This window comes from Anas acuta, chromosome W (genome assembly GCF_963932015.1).
Source record: "Anas acuta chromosome W, bAnaAcu1.1, whole genome shotgun sequence".
Lineage (NCBI taxonomy): Eukaryota > Metazoa > Chordata > Aves > Anseriformes > Anatidae > Anas > Anas acuta.
Genome location: NC_089016.1, coordinates 3,322,109 through 3,339,255, shown reverse-complemented (window position 1 = coordinate 3,339,255; position 17,147 = coordinate 3,322,109). Strand labels below are relative to the sequence as shown.

General features: G+C 50.6%; 1 protein-coding gene across 1 annotated transcript; it reads right to left on the bottom strand.

Annotated features, from left to right (window-relative positions):
* Window positions 1-358: 358 nt before the first annotated feature.
* LOC137847359 (NACHT, LRR and PYD domains-containing protein 1b allele 2-like) lies at window positions 359-16,901 on the bottom strand. The gene is made up of 24 exons (XM_068665640.1): window positions 16,847-16,901; window positions 16,428-16,463; window positions 16,038-16,073; window positions 14,699-14,728; window positions 14,326-14,355; window positions 13,947-13,982; window positions 13,167-13,202; window positions 11,828-11,857; window positions 11,455-11,484; window positions 11,076-11,111; window positions 10,296-10,331; window positions 8,957-8,986; window positions 8,584-8,613; window positions 8,205-8,240; window positions 7,815-7,850; window positions 6,016-6,191; window positions 4,267-4,331; window positions 3,720-3,940; window positions 3,336-3,592; window positions 2,588-2,719; window positions 2,348-2,504; window positions 2,107-2,151; window positions 1,712-1,765; window positions 359-1,054 (listed from the first exon to the last, which is right to left on the bottom strand). Exons 1-24 carry the CDS (start codon window positions 16,899-16,901, stop codon window positions 753-755), a joined length of 1,932 nt encoding a protein of 643 aa, XP_068521741.1. The 3' UTR covers window positions 359-752.
* Window positions 16,902-17,147: the final 246 nt, after the last annotated feature.

The window sequence follows — 17,147 nt, the reverse complement described above, 5'->3', positions numbered from 1 at the left end:
ACAGAAACCCAGGCCCTGCTGTGCTGGTGTGCCATGGACCCCCCCCGCCCCTCACAATGCTCACCCTCTCCCTATTTTTTTGCATCCCCCGCTCCCCTTTTTGGCTTCCCTCCCTCCCTTTTCCTCAGGCACCCCCTGAGGGGGCTGAGGGAGTGGCAGTGAGGGCACTGGCTTCAGGGGTGCCAGAGATCTCGGGGTTACACAGGCTGTGGAAGATGATTGTGGGGGCAGCCCTAAGGCAACAGGAGCCAGTGGGGGTGATTGTTGTCCCAGGGGGGTCTCCTGACAGGAGCTGTCAGTTGTGGGGACACCCAGGAGCCATCCCAATGCCTGAGCCCCCTGGATCCTTAGGGGCAGCTGAGGCAGCCGTGTGGGGCTGGTAAACCTGGGCTTTGCTGGAACAGCACTCAGAGTGCAGGCAGAACACGGGAAGTGACAAACATGAGTGCAAACAGTCTTCTTGTACTCTAAGGACAATTCCTGGCTCGGAAGCACCATTTCAACTTTTTTTTTCTTCTTTTTTTTTTTTTTTTTTTTTTTTTGTTTCTTTTCACACCTACTGGCTCTGGGGCCAGCTTTTTCCCCACGTGGTGCAGTGCACAGGAAGGGTTATCATACTACTTCATCAGTCCCCCTCAGCAGCGCTGGCTGCTGGCTCCTCCTGAGACTGTAGTGCAGGCTCCCCTGAGTCCTTAGATCCCATCCTGGGGCTCCCCATCTCTCACCCTCCCTGAGTCCTCAAAGTCCTGTGTTCACTTGGAACCACCATCATCCTCAGGTTGGCCCTCACGATCCTTGAGGTCTTGGATGAGGTGGGGATTGGTTTCCTCCAGCACACGAAGGAACAGGTCCTTGCATTTGGTGTCCCAGCTGGACATGAAGTCGTAGAGGAGGCGCATTTTCTCCTGCCTGATGCTGTTTGCTCGGATGTGGTTGTACTGCTCATCATTCAGAACACGCATGTAGAGCCGATCCAGAATGCTGTCGACTGATGTCACACGCTGGATCAGCTGCTCTCGGTGTTTCTCCACAAAATGCTGTCCTGGTGCACAGGCTGGACATGTACAGAAGGGTGAATGGTTGGGTGCTGCTGCCAGCTTGGCAAGAGACAACCCACCAGTGTTAATACTGAAGGTCCCGTTACTGCTGTCCCTTGACCCTTAGGGCATAGGTGGCATGGAAAATTAATCCATCTTGTATCTCCCACTTCCACTAAGATTTTGTGCAGGAGAGAGAGATATCCGTGACCTCAAAGCAGATCTCATCCTGGTCCTCCTCACCCTAGTCAGAATCTATTTCTAGAGATGTGCTTTATAGGCCACAACTCTGAAGTGGTTTGGGGCTTTGATATAATCCTCTGGGGCTGTCGGGGACACCTTCTGTTGGCAGATAGGACAGAGTTGTGTCCAGGGACACTTCCCTCTTGGAGCTAAAGTGGGACCTCCTGGGAGTCTCCTAGGGGACCATATGGATGAGCAGAGGGACATGATGGAACCCCAGTTCTGCACTGGCAGGAGCTGAGATGCACCAGCTCGGAAGACATCTGCATGTAGAACCCTGAGCTGTGGTTCTTTGGTGTTGTAGTGAATCCTGAAGCACTGATGAAGGGGACACATGAGTCCACAGATTCTTCTGCATTATGGCCTCATGGCCCTTCCCCCTCTGGCAGTCTGGGCTGTATTAGGGTTAAGGAAAGCAGTCATGAACTCACCTTTATGTCTGACCTGGAGAGCAGAGGATGGCTCATGCTCCAAAAGTGAGTGACCTGCATGGGTGAGCAGCAGAAAGGAAGATCTCAGGTTAGGTGGAAAGCCATGGCTGGCATTCTGTGGAAATAGCTTGTGTCCTCATACTGTCCCATTGTCCCTCGCCTGGATGTCATACTAGAATCATAGAGTTATAGAACATCCCGAGATGGAAGGGACCCATAAGGATCATCGAGTCCAACTCCTGTCACCACACAGGTCTACTGCCATTCTCCCCTGAGATGAGGATGTCTGCTGAAGGGAAATCTGCCACCACGACTGAGGAAACGCTCCTTCCACATGTGATGTCTTCTCCCTGGCCCTCCCTGCCAAACCCACACACCCCAAAAGATGAACAAACCTGAGCATCTTGGAGTGGAAGAGGTGGCCAGCTGCTTGATGTCACCTGGAGGAGAGACAGAAGGAGAATGGAGAGTAAGAATTGAAGACAGGAGGATGGGACGCGCATTATTTGATGTCTGAACATCTGCACCTGAGCATGTCTGCACCATGCTCCCTTCCCAGGGCAGGGGACTGAACATTTGGACATCCTCCAAGCCTGTCAGAACCTGTGACATAGACCTGCATCCTGCTCTCCCTACCTGCTCTAAGGAAGGTGTCCCAGAGTGGCTCGCAGTCCCTTTTGCCCTCCTGGTCCGCCTTTGTCAAGGTGAGCTGCATTCCTTCCTCCATGTCCTTGATGTAGATCTCAGTGACGCGCTGACGTCTGTCCAATGACAGGTAGGTGAATTTCAGCTTCTAGAAGAGGCAGGGTAGTGTGTCATGATGATCCATGAGAACACTATTGTTCACCCTGGTCATGAGGTACAAGGTTCACTTACTTTGGGGTTTATCTCTGCCCTTGAAGGACCGGATACGCGATACCACCTCTTAAATCTCAGTGGTCGGATGGTGTTGGGAGGTTTGTTCACCAAGACCGAATGTCCATTTCTCTTCTCATCCTCATCCACTGCCTGCAAAATTGTAGCATAGTGACTTGAGAAGTGGTGACGGGAGTGCCAAGAGGGCAGGGAGACAAAGTGCTAGTCTGATTGCTCTGGTAGAACTCAGCTGAGGAGGAAAAGCTACAAGCAGTTTGAAAGAGCAGGATCCCTCTGATGCCTTGTGGGACCCTCTTCAACAGAGGCCTTTCCTCCAGGTGATTTCACCGAATGAACCCAGTCTTTTCCTGATGCTCTTGCTGCACCAGAGTCACAGAGAAGGTGTTGTTTAGTGTCCCCTGAGATAAACTGTCTCTCCAGGCCACCCTCTGATGGCATGTTGTTGCTGCTGCCCCTCACCTCTCCTTAGATGACAGGCACACTGCCTGGACTCTCTGGGGATTTGTGCCCCAGTGCAAGCATCTAAAGGTTGGGCCTTGCTTCTGACCACATGGCCAAGGCTGTTTTGTGGTCAAGGGAGAGACATCCTCCCAGAAGCTGTCTGGTAATGTGTGCCATGGCCAGGGGGAGGAATTGCAGCCTGGAGGCGCCTGTCTCTCTTGACTGCATAGAGGATGTGCACAGGTGACCTGGGTGTGTACCCTGGGAACCACCAAACTTGAATGAACAGAATCAGAGGCACACTCACCTTTTCCAGGCCACGATGGTTGGGGATTAGGTAGAGGTGAAAGGTGATGTCTGCAGCACTTAAGACCTGATAGAGAAGTACAAGGGAATGGACGGGGATGAATGGCAATATGTCAGAAAGCACTATGACACCCATGGGGGAAAAGCTGGGGTCCTGCAGCACAGCATGGAATGGCTTCACCCTTGTAGGCTTCTCCAGGAGTAGGTTCCCATCAACAACGTGGGCAATTTGGATCCCGAAAGTGTTTTGCTTCCTCTCTGTCAATGGACAAAATATGTTACAGATTGGCTTGCCCCACCAGGGCAGCCAGCCAGCAAGTGGGTGTGTGCTCCTGTAGGGCCCCTCGCTGTCTCACCCACCAAGACATCATCTTTGCCACAGTACCTCCAAGACACAGGAAGTGTGGGATATGAATGGCCTCTACGGTGCCTGGTGGGGCATGGATGTCAAACACAGGGCCAACCTCCATCCATACAGGGGGGATCCCTGAAGCCAGGTGACGCTCCCAGAAGGAGTACTTGTACTCAATGCTGGTGGCTGTCCTCACCAGGAACTCAAGGTCCGTCTCGACACAGCGGAACAGACCAGCCCGAGGAAAATGAGCTCTGAAGAGTGGTGGAATGAGAGGAGAAAGGAACTGTCAAGTTAAACACCAGGCTGTGGGATCACCCTACCCTTTTCCTTGGAGTATCCTGCTTTGAGGCTTTCCTCAGCACAACTGCCCGATGTGTAAAGACATGGCAGGGATCTGCCTTGTAAAAGCACCTATGTCTCTCTGTTGCATGGGTATCTTCCTCTGTTGTAGACTTTCCTGGCCTAGAGATCTTTAATTGGTATGAATTAATCCCTTCCACCTACCATAAGAACTGGCCCATACTTGTAACTGTTTGTGCAGGGCAGAATGGAACACACTCAGCCACCAGGTGCTTACCTGTATATCTCCTTCTTCCCTCGTTTGTCCCCAATAATCTCTGGCTTCACTTCTTCTGCCCAGTCCTAAACAAGAATCACAGATTCACAGGGTGTTCAAGGTTGGAAAGGACCTCAGGAGGTCATCTAATACTGTTTCCTACAGCATTGTCTTGGAGAAACTGGCTGCCCATAGCTTAAATGGGTGTACACTTCTCTGGGTAAAAAAATGTCTGGGTGGTTGGGCCCAAAGGGTTGTTGTGAGTGGAGTTAAACCTGGTGGGCAGAGGGCCACAAGTGGTGTTCCCCAGGGCTCAGTACCAGGGCCACTTTTGTTTAAGACTTTTATCAATTATCTTGTTGAGGGGATGGAGTGCACCCTCAGTGAGTTTGCCGCTGACACCAAGTGCTGAATCTGCCTGAGGGTAGGAAAGGTTTGCAGAGGGATCTGGATAAGTTAGATCAATTGACTGAGTCCAATCACATGACATTCAACAATGGTAAGTGCAGGGTCCTGCACTTGGGCCATAGCAACCCCATACAGTGGTATAGGCTTGGGGAAGAGTGTCTGGAAAGCTGCCCAGAAGAAAAGCTGAAGGAATAAGCAAGAAGGGTGGTAAGGCATTGGAACAGGCTGCCCAGGGAGGTGGTGGAGTTGCTGTCCCTGGAGCTATTTAAGAGGTGTGTGGATGTGGCACTTAGGGACATGGTTTAGTGGTGGACGTGGTAGTGTTAGGTGGATGGTTGGACTTCCTGATCTTAAAGGTCTTTTACAGCCTAAACAATTCTACAGTCTGGTCCAAAACCCCTGTTCAAGCAGGCCCACCTAGAGCAGGTTGCCCAGGACCATGTCCAGAGAGTTTTTGAAGATCTCCAGGGAAGAAGACTTCACAACCTCTCTTGGAAACCTGTGTCAGCGCTCTCAGGCTTTCCTCATAGAAGTGCTCCCGGCCTTTTGTCATCTCCATGTCCCTATGTGGGACTCTCTCCCATAGTTCCATGGTGCTCTTTCTTGTACTGGGGAAGCTCAGTGCAATAGTACAGCCAGTTGTGTGTCATCTACAAACTTGGTGATGGTAAACTCTGTCCCATTATCCAGATCATTAATGAAGATATTAAACAGGACAGCACCCAGCACAGATCCCTGATGTACACCACTAGTTACTGGACTCCAGCTAGACCTTGTGCTACTGGCCACTACCCTCTGGGCCCAGGTGTTCAGAGAGTTTTGAATCCACCTCACTGTTTGCCCACCCTGCCATCCATCAACAGCTTCTTTATGAGGATATCAATAGAGGACAATGTCAGAGCTGTGGATATTGTCTTACTGAAGTCCAGGAAGACAATGTCCATAGCTCTCCCCTCATCCATTAGGCTGGTGGATCAAAGAGCATGTGCTTGTCTTGGCCCTATGGGCTTCCTCCTGGGCGCTTCTTTGGCTCTGACTCAGGGCCTCAGGCTCAGAAAATGCATCAGGCTTTTGTCCCACATGAAATGAGTCAAAGAGCTCATTAGGATTGTATCCAGATGCACTGAAGTGACTGGAAATGAATCCCCCTTTTCACTTCCCTTTGCTGGTCAACACCAGAGATGGATGTGTACAAGGGTAGCCTGGGAAACCACAATAGCGTGAGCAGGCAGAGATGTGCAGACCCTGAGCCCAGGTGCTGGATGTCTTCATGCACTCACATGCTGCCCTTGGAGAGGAGCTCCAAGAAGCTCTTGTAGCCAAGGTGAGGACAGGAGTAAGGAGAACCCAGTACTGCCTTACCTCTTCAGTGCGACATGACATGCAGATGGCACCTGAACGTGTGTTGCTGCCCGAACTGGGACTGGTGCTCTTATCAATGTCTCCAAAGAGTGGTAACATGGACACTGCTGCCCCATGGACGCTGCTGCCCTCGTTCGACCAGTCTGTCTTTTTAGAGGGCAAGTCCCCAGCTGTAGCTGTCAAGTAACAAGCAAGTGAGCATCCTTTCTCCCTAAGGCCTCAGGAGCTGTGATGACCTCCCCAACTCCTGAGGTCTTGTAGGAACTTGAGCCTGAATGCTCCAGAGGAGCTGTCCCAGTTCAGAACCCACCTTTACATTTTCCCCTAAACCTCTTGAGATCCTTCCTCTGACTGCCTTGCGGGTCTATTCATGAAGGTTGAAGCCAAGAGATCCCAGCTGACATTTAAGCCCCATATTTCTTGCTCAGCAGCAGGAGGCCTGAGGAATGGCCTCTTCCCACCCTCCCTGTACTTCCATTTCCCAGTAGATCCCTTGAAAAAGACAGCTTGGGGAACAGCAAACAGAAATGCAGCTGAGCTGTAGAAGACACTTGCCACTTCCTGGAATAGTGACATGCTGTATCATTGCTCAGGACATACTATGAAGGAGGAAACCAAAAGCCAAGAACTGTCTAGATTGTTAGACATTTTAAGTAGCATGACTACATAGAATTTGAATTGATCTAACTGCTGCTTTGGGTAACTCTCCATTCTGCACACAGCTCTTAGGTATTTGGCTGCAGTGTGAATTTAATTTTGTTTTATCAGTTGTGATAATACACTTGCCAGGAATGTTTCTGATTTTCTTATCCTGAATGATACTGGGAAGAGAACTGGAGTGAAGTCAGTGGAACCCTCCCTGCTGTGAGGCATAGCCACATGGGAGCCCCCTTTGTGCTATTCCCTGATTATGTTTGCAAGATACTTTGCTGCCTTTGCATGTACACTTTGAGTCTTGAGTGGCTACTCAAAGTGGAGCTGAGATTGTGGCCCACCTTGCTCCAGCTGAGGTGGTTTTTTCTCTCTCTCCAGCAGTGAGAAGAAAGGTGGACTTGGATCCCTCCACTCCACTGCCCAGGACAGGTCTGGGCTTGGCTGAAGGGAGATACTCGCTGTGTTGCATTTCCTCATGAGGAACATCTAGGTTCAGCCATAATTTCTTTGGCTTTCATAGCCAAAATTTCATAGTTTTGTAGCCTGTCATCTCAGAAGCGGAGAGATTTTTCCCTCCAAGGCTCAGTCTGTAGTGGAGCCAGGTGCCTGCTGTGGATGCACAGGTAAAAGTTGGAAACTCAATGCCAGCTCTGCTTCTGGAAGGGTATATCCTGAGGGGATTTTGGGAGGGTGATACATTAAGAAAATAAGAAGATGATGACACTGAGCAATTCAGAGCTCACTCAGCACTTATCGCCCTGATTACTAAGGCCAGACTGTGCCCAGAGACCTGGAGGAGAGAGGAGTCAGTGGTGAGGTACAGGAAGCAGGGTGACCTGATTGCCTCGAGGGCTTGGGAAAGGCTGCCTGGAGCAGAGCAAAGGAGAGGCAGCTTTTAAGTAAAAGAAATGCAGCTGAGCAACACAAACAAGTACTTGCTCTGTTATGGAAGAGCAGCACCTTCCAGCACTGTCCAGTGCATAGCTCGAGGATGGGGACCACGGGCCAAGGACTACCTGGATTTTCAGCCACCTTAAAATGCATTAGAGCACTGAATGGGACAGGAGGTGACTTTGGGAGGGTGATGCATTCAGAAAATGAGGGGATGACAATTCTGAACAGTTCAGAGTTCACCCAGCACTTACCACCGTGAAATTTAATGAAAGACTGTGCCCGGGGACCTGAAAGAGAGAGGAGTAAGTGGTGAGGTACAGAATGCAGGGTGACATGATTGCCTTGAGGGCTTGGGAAAGGCTGCTTGGAGCACAGCAAAGGAAAGAGAGCTTCTAAAGAAAATAAATGCAGCCAAGCGATGGGAGGAGGTATTGCTCTGGTGTGGGAGAGCAGCACCTTCCAGCACTGTCCAGTGCATAGCTCAAGGACAGGGACCAAAAGGCAAGGACTGCGTGCATCCTCATCCATCTTGAACTTCATTATTGCACTAAATGGGACAGGAGGGGAGTCTGGGAGAGTGATGCATTCAGAAAAAAAGGGCATGATGGTGATGAGCAGTTCTGAGCTCACTCAGCACTTACCGCCCTGACGTACAGGTTCAGACGGATACTGGGGAGCTGCAAGAGAAAGGAGTAAGTGGTGAGGTACAGAATGCAAGGTGACATGATTACCTTGAGGGATTGGGAAAGGCTGCTTGGAGTGCAGCAAAGGGGAGACAGCTTCTAAGTACAGAAATGGAGCGGAGCAACAGGAGGATGTACTTGCTCTGGTGTGGGAGAGCAGAACCTTCCAGCACTGTCCAGTTCGTAACTCAAGGACAGAGAGCAAAGATCAAGGACTGTCTGGGTCCTCAAACATCTTAAAATGCATTTGAGCCCTGAATGGGACAGGAGGTGGTTTTGCGAGGGTGATGCATTCAGAAAACGAGGGCACGAACATGCAGAGAAGTTCATAGCTCACATTGAAGTTCTGCAGTGTGTTTCTGGGGACCTACAAGAGAGAAGAGTCAGTGGTGAGGTGCAGAAAGCAGAGTGACTTGATTGCATCAAGGGGTTGTGAAGGGCTGCTTGGAGCACAGCAAAGGTTAGACAGCTTCTAAATAAAGAAATGCAGCTGAACAACAGGAGGGGGTACTTGCTCTGGTGTGGGAGAGCAGCACCTTCCAGGACCGTCCAGCACACAGCTCAAGGACAGGGACCACAAGCCAAAGACTGTCTGGATCCCCAGCCATCTTAAAATGCATTATTGCACCAAATGGGACAGGAGGGGACTTTGTGAGGATGATGTATTCAGTATATAAAGGGAAGACAATGCTGAGTAGTTCAGAGCTCACCTTGAGGATAGAAAATGTCTTCCCAGGGATCTGCAAGAGAGAGGAGTCAGTGGTGAGTTCCAGAAAACAGGGTGACTTGATTGCCTCAATGCCTTGGGAAAGGCTGCTTGGAGCACAGCAAAGGTGAGACAGCTTCTAAGTAAAGAAATGCAGCTGAGCAACAGGAGAGGATACGTGCTCTGGTATGGGAGAGCAGCACCTTACAGCATCATTCAGTGCATGGCTCGAGGATGGGGACCGACGGCCAAGGACTGCCTGGATCCTCAGCCACCTTAAACTGCATTAGAATCATAGAATCATTAAGGTTGGAAAAGACCTTCAAGACCATCTGGTCCAACCATCACCCTGCTACCAATGTCACCCACCCAACTAAACCATGTCCCTAAGTGTCAGGTCCAACCTTTCCTTGAATACCCCCAGGGACAGTGACACCACCACGTCCCTGGACAACCCATCCCTATGCCTGACTGCTCTTCCTGAGAAGAAATGTCTCCTAATTTCCAATCTAGACCTCCCCTGATGCAACTTGAGGCCGTTTCCTCTAGTCCTATCACTAGTTATCTGTGAAAAGAGGCTGGACATTCAAGTCCCCACAGCTTCCTTTCAGGTAGTTTGTAGAGAGCAATAACGTCTCTCCTTAGCCTCCTCTGCTCCAGACTAAACAACCCCAGTTCCCTCAGCCACTTCTCATCGGACTTGTGTTCCAGACTCTTCACCAGTTTTGTAGCCCTTCTCTGGACATGTTGCAGGGCCTCGATGTCCTTCTGGTACTGAGGGGCCCAAAGATGAACACAGTACTCGTGATGCGGCCTCACCAGAGCAGAGCACAGGGGGTCGATAATCTCCCTGGCCCTGCTGGCTGCACTATTCCTGATATAAGACAGGATGCTGTTGGCCTTCTTGGCCACCTGAGCACAATGCTGGCTCATGTTCAGGTGAGCATCAGCCAGCACCCCCAGATCTTTTTCCTCTGCACAGCTTTCCAGCCACTCCACCCCAAGCCTGTAGCATTACATGGGGTTGTTGTGGCCAAAGTGCAGGACCCAGCACTTAGCCACATTGAACCTCATCCCATTGGTCTCTGCCCATCAACCCATCCTGTCCAGGTCCCTCCGCAGGGCCTTCCTACCCTCCAGCAGATCAACACTTCCCTCCCATCTTAGTATCATCTGCAACTTCACCGAGGGTGCACTCAATTCCCTCATCCAAATCATCAATGAAGATATTAAAGAGGATGGGAACCAACACAGACCCCCGGGGGACACCTGTGGGAGAGTGATGCATTCAGAAAATCAGGGAATGATGATGCTGAGCAGTTTAGAGTTCACCCAGCACTTACCATCTGGAACTATATAGACAGACTGTGCCGGCGGACCTGCAGGAGAGAGGAGTCAGTGGTGAGGTACAGAAAGCAGGGTGACCTGATTGCCTTGAGGTCTTGGGAAAGGCTGCTTGGAGCACAGCAAAGGTAAGAGAGCTTCTAAAGAAAATAAATGCAGCCAAGCAATAGGAGGAGGTATTGCTCTGTTATGGAAGAGCAGCACCTTCCAGCACTGTCCAGTGCATAGCTCAAGGACAGGGACCAAAAGGCAAGGACTGCGTGCATCCTCATCCATCTTGAACTTCATTATTACATGAAATAGAACAGAAGGGGACTCTGGGAGAGTGATGCATTCAGAAAATATGGACATGATGATGAGGAGGAGTTCAGAGTTCCTCCAGCACTTACCGCCCTGATCACTAAGGCCAGACTGTGCCCAGAGACCTGGAGGAGAGAGGAGTCAGTGGTGAGGTACAGGAAGCAGGGTGACCTGATTGCCTCGAGGGCTTGGGAAAGGCTGCTTGGAGCACAGCAAAGGAAAGAGAGCTTCTAAAGAAAATAAATGCAGCCAAGCGATGGGAGGAGGTATTGCTCTGGTGTGGGAGAGCAGCACCTTCCAGCACTGTCCAGTGCATAGCTCAAGGACAGGGACCAAAAGGCAAGGACTGCGTGCATCCTCATCCATCTTGAACTTCATTATTGCACTAAATGGGACAGGAGGGGAGTCTGGGAGAGTGATGCATTCAGAAAAAAAGGGCATGATGGTGATGAGCAGTTCTGAGCTCACTCAGCACTTACCGCCCTGACGTACAGGTTCAGACGGATACTGGGGAGCTGCAAGAGAAAGGAGTAAGTGGTGAGGTACAGAATGCAAGGTGACATGATTACCTTGAGGGATTGGGAAAGGCTGCTTGGAGTGCAGCAAAGGGGAGACAGCTTCTAAGTACAGAAATGGAGCGGAGCAACAGGAGGATGTACTTGCTCTGGTGTGGGAGAGCAGAACCTTCCAGCACTGTCCAGTTCGTAACTCAAGGACAGAGAGCAAAGATCAAGGACTGTCTGGGTCCTCAAACATCTTAAAATGCATTTGAGCCCTGAATGGGACAGGAGGTGGTTTTGCGAGGGTGATGCATTCAGAAAACGAGGGCACGAACATGCAGAGAAGTTCATAGCTCACATTGAAGTTCTGCAGTGTGTTTCTGGGGACCTACAAGAGAGAAGAGTCAGTGGTGAGGTGCAGAAAGCAGAGTGACTTGATTGCATCAAGGGGTTGTGAAGGGCTGCTTGGAGCACAGCAAAGGTTAGACAGCTTCTAAATAAAGAAATGCAGCTGAACAACAGGAGGGGGTACTTGCTCTGGTGTGGGAGAGCAGCACCTTCCAGGACCGTCCAGCACACAGCTCAAGGACAGGGACCACAAGCCAAAGACTGTCTGGATCCCCAGCCATCTTAAAATGCATTATTGCACCAAATGGGACAGGAGGGGACTTTGTGAGGATGATGTATTCAGTATATAAAGGGAAGACAATGCTGAGTAGTTCAGAGCTCACCTTGAGGATAGAAAATGTCTTCCCAGGGATCTGCAAGAGAGAGGAGTCAGTGGTGAGTTCCAGAAAACAGGGTGACTTGATTGCCTCAATGCCTTGGGAAAGGCTGCTTGGAGCACAGCAAAGGTGAGACAGCTTCTAAGTAAAGAAATGCAGCTGAGCAACAGGAGAGGATACGTGCTCTGGTATGGGAGAGCAGCACCTTACAGCATCATTCAGTGCATGGCTCGAGGATGGGGACCGACGGCCAAGGACTGCCTGGATCCTCAGCCACCTTAAACTGCATTAGAATCATAGAATCATTAAGGTTGGAAAAGACCTTCAAGACCATCTGGTCCAACCATCACCCTGCTACCAATGTCACCCACCCAACTAAACCATGTCCCTAAGTGTCAGGTCCAACCTTTCCTTGAATACCCCCAGGGACAGTGACACCACCACGTCCCTGGACAACCCATCCCTATGCCTGACTGCTCTTCCTGAGAAGAAATGTCTCCTAATTTCCAATCTAGACCTCCCCTGATGCAACTTGAGGCCGTTTCCTCTAGTCCTATCACTAGTTATCTGTGAAAAGAGGCTGGACATTCAAGTCCCCACAGCTTCCTTTCAGGTAGTTTGTAGAGAGCAATAACGTCTCTCCTTAGCCTCCTCTGCTCCAGACTAAACAACCCCAGTTCCCTCAGCCACTTCTCATCGGACTTGTGTTCCAGACTCTTCACCAGTTTTGTAGCCCTTCTCTGGACATGTTGCAGGGCCTCGATGTCCTTCTGGTACTGAGGGGCCCAAAGATGAACACAGTACTCGTGATGCGGCCTCACCAGAGCAGAGCACAGGGGGTCGATAATCTCCCTGGCCCTGCTGGCTGCACTATTCCTGATATAAGACAGGATGCTGTTGGCCTTCTTGGCCACCTGAGCACAATGCTGGCTCATGTTCAGGTGAGCATCAGCCAGCACCCCCAGATCTTTTTCCTCTGCACAGCTTTCCAGCCACTCCACCCCAAGCCTGTAGCATTACATGGGGTTGTTGTGGCCAAAGTGCAGGACCCAGCACTTAGCCACATTGAACCTCATCCCATTGGTCTCTGCCCATCAACCCATCCTGTCCAGGTCCCTCCGCAGGGCCTTCCTACCCTCCAGCAGATCAACACTTCCCTCCCATCTTAGTATCATCTGCAACTTCACCGAGGGTGCACTCAATTCCCTCATCCAAATCATCAATGAAGATATTAAAGAGGATGGGAACCAACACAGACCCCCGGGGGACACCTGTGGGAGAGTGATGCATTCAGAAAATCAGGGAATGATGATGCTGAGCAGTTTAGAGTTCACCCAGCACTTACCATCTGGAACTATATAGACAGACTGTGCCGGCGGACCTGCAGGAGAGAGGAGTCAGTGGTGAGGTACAGAAAGCAGGGTGACCTGATTGCCTTGAGGTCTTGGGAAAGGCTGCTTGGAGCACAGCAAAGGTAAGAGAGCTTCTAAAGAAAATAAATGCAGCCAAGCAATAGGAGGAGGTATTGCTCTGTTATGGAAGAGCAGCACCTTCCAGCACTGTCCAGTGCATAGCTCAAGGACAGGGACCAAAAGGCAAGGACTGCGTGCATCCTCATCCATCTTGAACTTCATTATTACATGAAATAGAACAGAAGGGGACTCTGGGAGAGTGATGCATTCAGAAAATATGGACATGATGATGAGGAGGAGTTCAGAGTTCCTCCAGCACTTACCGCCCTGATCACTAAGGCCAGACTGTGCCCAGAGACCTGGAGGAGAGAGGAGTCAGTGGTGAGGTACAGGAAGCAGGGTGACCTGATTGCCTCGAGGGCTTGGGAAAGGCTGCTTGGAGCACAGCAAAGGAAAGAGAGCTTCTAAAGAAAATAAATGCAGCCAAGCGATGGGAGGAGGTATTGCTCTGGTGTGGGAGAGCAGCACCTTCCAGCACTGTCCAGTGCATAGCTCAAGGACAGGGACCAAAAGGCAAGGACTGCGTGCATCCTCATCCATCTTGAACTTCATTATTGCACTAAATGGGACAGGAGGGGAGTCTGGGAGAGTGATGCATTCAGAAAAAAAGGGCATGATGGTGATGAGCAGTTCTGAGCTCACTCAGCACTTACCGCCCTGACGTACAGGTTCAGACGGATACTGGGGAGCTGCAAGAGAAAGGAGTAAGTGGTGAGGTACAGAATGCAAGGTGACATGATTACCTTGAGGGATTGGGAAAGGCTGCTTGGAGTGCAGCAAAGGGGAGACAGCTTCTAAGTACAGAAATGGAGCGGAGCAACAGGAGGATGTACTTGCTCTGGTGTGGGAGAGCAGAACCTTCCAGCACTGTCCAGTTCGTAACTCAAGGACAGAGAGCAAAGATCAAGGACTGTCTGGGTCCTCAAACATCTTAAAATGCATTTGAGCCCTGAATGGGACAGGAGGTGGTTTTGCGAGGGTGATGCATTCAGAAAACGAGGGCACGAACATGCAGAGAAGTTCATAGCTCACATTGAAGTTCTGCAGTGTGTTTCTGGGGACCTACAAGAGAGAAGAGTCAGTGGTGAGGTGCAGAAAGCAGAGTGACTTGATTGCATCAAGGGGTTGTGAAGGGCTGCTTGGAGCACAGCAAAGGTTAGACAGCTTCTAAATAAAGAAATGCAGCTGAACAACAGGAGGGGGTACTTGCTCTGGTGTGGGAGAGCAGCACCTTCCAGGACCGTCCAGCACACAGCTCAAGGACAGGGACCACAAGCCAAAGACTGTCTGGATCCCCAGCCATCTTAAAATGCATTATTGCACCAAATGGGACAGGAGGGGACTTTGTGAGGATGATGTATTCAGTATATAAAGGGAAGACAATGCTGAGTAGTTCAGAGCTCACCTTGAGGATAGAAAATGTCTTCCCAGGGATCTGCAAGAGAGAGGAGTCAGTGGTGAGTTCCAGAAAACAGGGTGACTTGATTGCCTCAATGCCTTGGGAAAGGCTGCTTGGAGCACAGCAAAGGTGAGACAGCTTCTAAGTAAAGAAATGCAGCTGAGCAACAGGAGAGGATACGTGCTCTGGTATGGGAGAGCAGCACCTTACAGCATCATTCAGTGCATGGCTCGAGGATGGGGACCGACGGCCAAGGACTGCCTGGATCCTCAGCCACCTTAAACTGCATTAGAATCATAGAATCATTAAGGTTGGAAAAGACCTTCAAGACCATCTGGTCCAACCATCACCCTGCTACCAATGTCACCCACCCAACTAAACCATGTCCCTAAGTGTCAGGTCCAACCTTTCCTTGAATACCCCCAGGGACAGTGACACCACCACGTCCCTGGACAACCCATCCCTATGCCTGACTGCTCTTCCTGAGAAGAAATGTCTCCTAATTTCCAATCTAGACCTCCCCTGATGCAACTTGAGGCCGTTTCCTCTAGTCCTATCACTAGTTATCTGTGAAAAGAGGCTGGACATTCAAGTCCCCACAGCTTCCTTTCAGGTAGTTTGTAGAGAGCAATAACGTCTCTCCTTAGCCTCCTCTGCTCCAGACTAAACAACCCCAGTTCCCTCAGCCACTTCTCATCGGACTTGTGTTCCAGACTCTTCACCAGTTTTGTAGCCCTTCTCTGGACATGTTGCAGGGCCTCGATGTCCTTCTGGTACTGAGGGGCCCAAAGATGAACACAGTACTCGTGATGCGGCCTCACCAGAGCAGAGCACAGGGGGTCGATAATCTCCCTGGCCCTGCTGGCTGCACTATTCCTGATATAAGACAGGATGCTGTTGGCCTTCTTGGCCACCTGAGCACAATGCTGGCTCATGTTCAGGTGAGCATCAGCCAGCACCCCCAGATCTTTTTCCTCTGCACAGCTTTCCAGCCACTCCACCCCAAGCCTGTAGCATTACATGGGGTTGTTGTGGCCAAAGTGCAGGACCCAGCACTTAGCCACATTGAACCTCATCCCATTGGTCTCTGCCCATCAACCCATCCTGTCCAGGTCCCTCCGCAGGGCCTTCCTACCCTCCAGCAGATCAACACTTCCCTCCCATCTTAGTATCATCTGCAACTTCACCGAGGGTGCACTCAATTCCCTCATCCAAATCATCAATGAAGATATTAAAGAGGATGGGAACCAACACAGACCCCCGGGGGACACCTGTGGGAGAGTGATGCATTCAGAAAATCAGGGAATGATGATGCTGAGCAGTTTAGAGTTCACCCAGCACTTACCATCTGGAACTATATAGACAGACTGTGCCGGCGGACCTGCAGGAGAGAGGAGTCAGTGGTGAGGTACAGAAAGCAGGGTGACCTGATTGCCTTGAGGTCTTGGGAAAGGCTGCTTGGAGCACAGCAAAGGTAAGAGAGCTTCTAAAGAAAATAAATGCAGCCAAGCAATAGGAGGAGGTATTGCTCTGTTATGGAAGAGCAGCACCTTCCAGCACTGTCCAGTGCATAGCTCAAGGACAGGGACCAAAAGGCAAGGACTGCGTGCATCCTCATCCATCTTGAACTTCATTATTACATGAAATAGAACAGAAGGGGACTCTGGGAGAGTGATGCATTCAGAAAATATGGACATGATGATGAGGAGGAGTTCAGAGTTCCTCCAGCACTTACCGCCCTGATCACTAAGGCCAGACTGTGCCCAGAGACCTGGAGGAGAGAGGAGTCAGTGGTGAGGTACAGGAAGCAGGGTGACCTGATTGCCTCGAGGGCTTGGGAAAGGCTGCTTGGAGCACAGCAAAGGAAAGAGAGCTTCTAAAGAAAATAAATGCAGCCAAGCGATGGGAGGAGGTATTGCTCTGGTGTGGGAGAGCAGCACCTTCCAGCACTGTCCAGTGCATAGCTCAAGGACAGGGACCAAAAGGCAAGGACTGCGTGCATCCTCATCCATCTTGAACTTCATTATTGCACTAAATGGGACAGGAGGGGAGTCTGGGAGAGTGATGCATTCAGAAAAAAAGGGCATGATGGTGATGAGCAGTTCTGAGCTCACTCAGCACTTACCGCCCTGACGTACAGGTTCAGACGGATACTGCGGAGCTGCAAGAGAAAGGAGTAAGTGGTGAGGTACAGAATGCAAGGTGACATGATTACCTTGAGGGATTGGGAAAGGCTGCTTGGAGTGCAGCAAAGGGGAGACAGCTTCTAAGTACAGAAATGGAGCGGAGCAACAGGAGGATGTACTTGCTCTGGTGTGGGAGAGCAGAACCTTCCAGCACTGTCCAGTTCGTAACTCAAGGACAGAGAGCAAAGATCAAGGACTGTCTGGGTCCTCAAACATCTTAAAATGCATTTGAGCCCTGAATGGGACAGGAGGTGGTTTTGCGAGGGTGA

What these genes read in the sequence shown, in the direction of transcription:
- LOC137847359 (XM_068665640.1), bottom strand. Translation starts at nt 16,901, where the DNA reads ATGTCACCTTGCATTCTGTACCTCACCACTTACTCCTTTCTCTTGCAG. An exon ending in ACACACTGCAGAACTTCAAT is followed by an intron (nt 11,112 to 11,454) that starts GTGAGCTATGAA and finishes TTTCTCTTGCAG; the next exon opens with CTCCCCAGTATCCGTCTGAA. An exon ending in ACCATCGTGGCCTGGAAAAG is followed by an intron (nt 2,720 to 3,335) that starts GTGAGTGTGCCT and finishes ACAATTTTGCAG; the next exon opens with GCAGTGGATGAGGATGAGAA.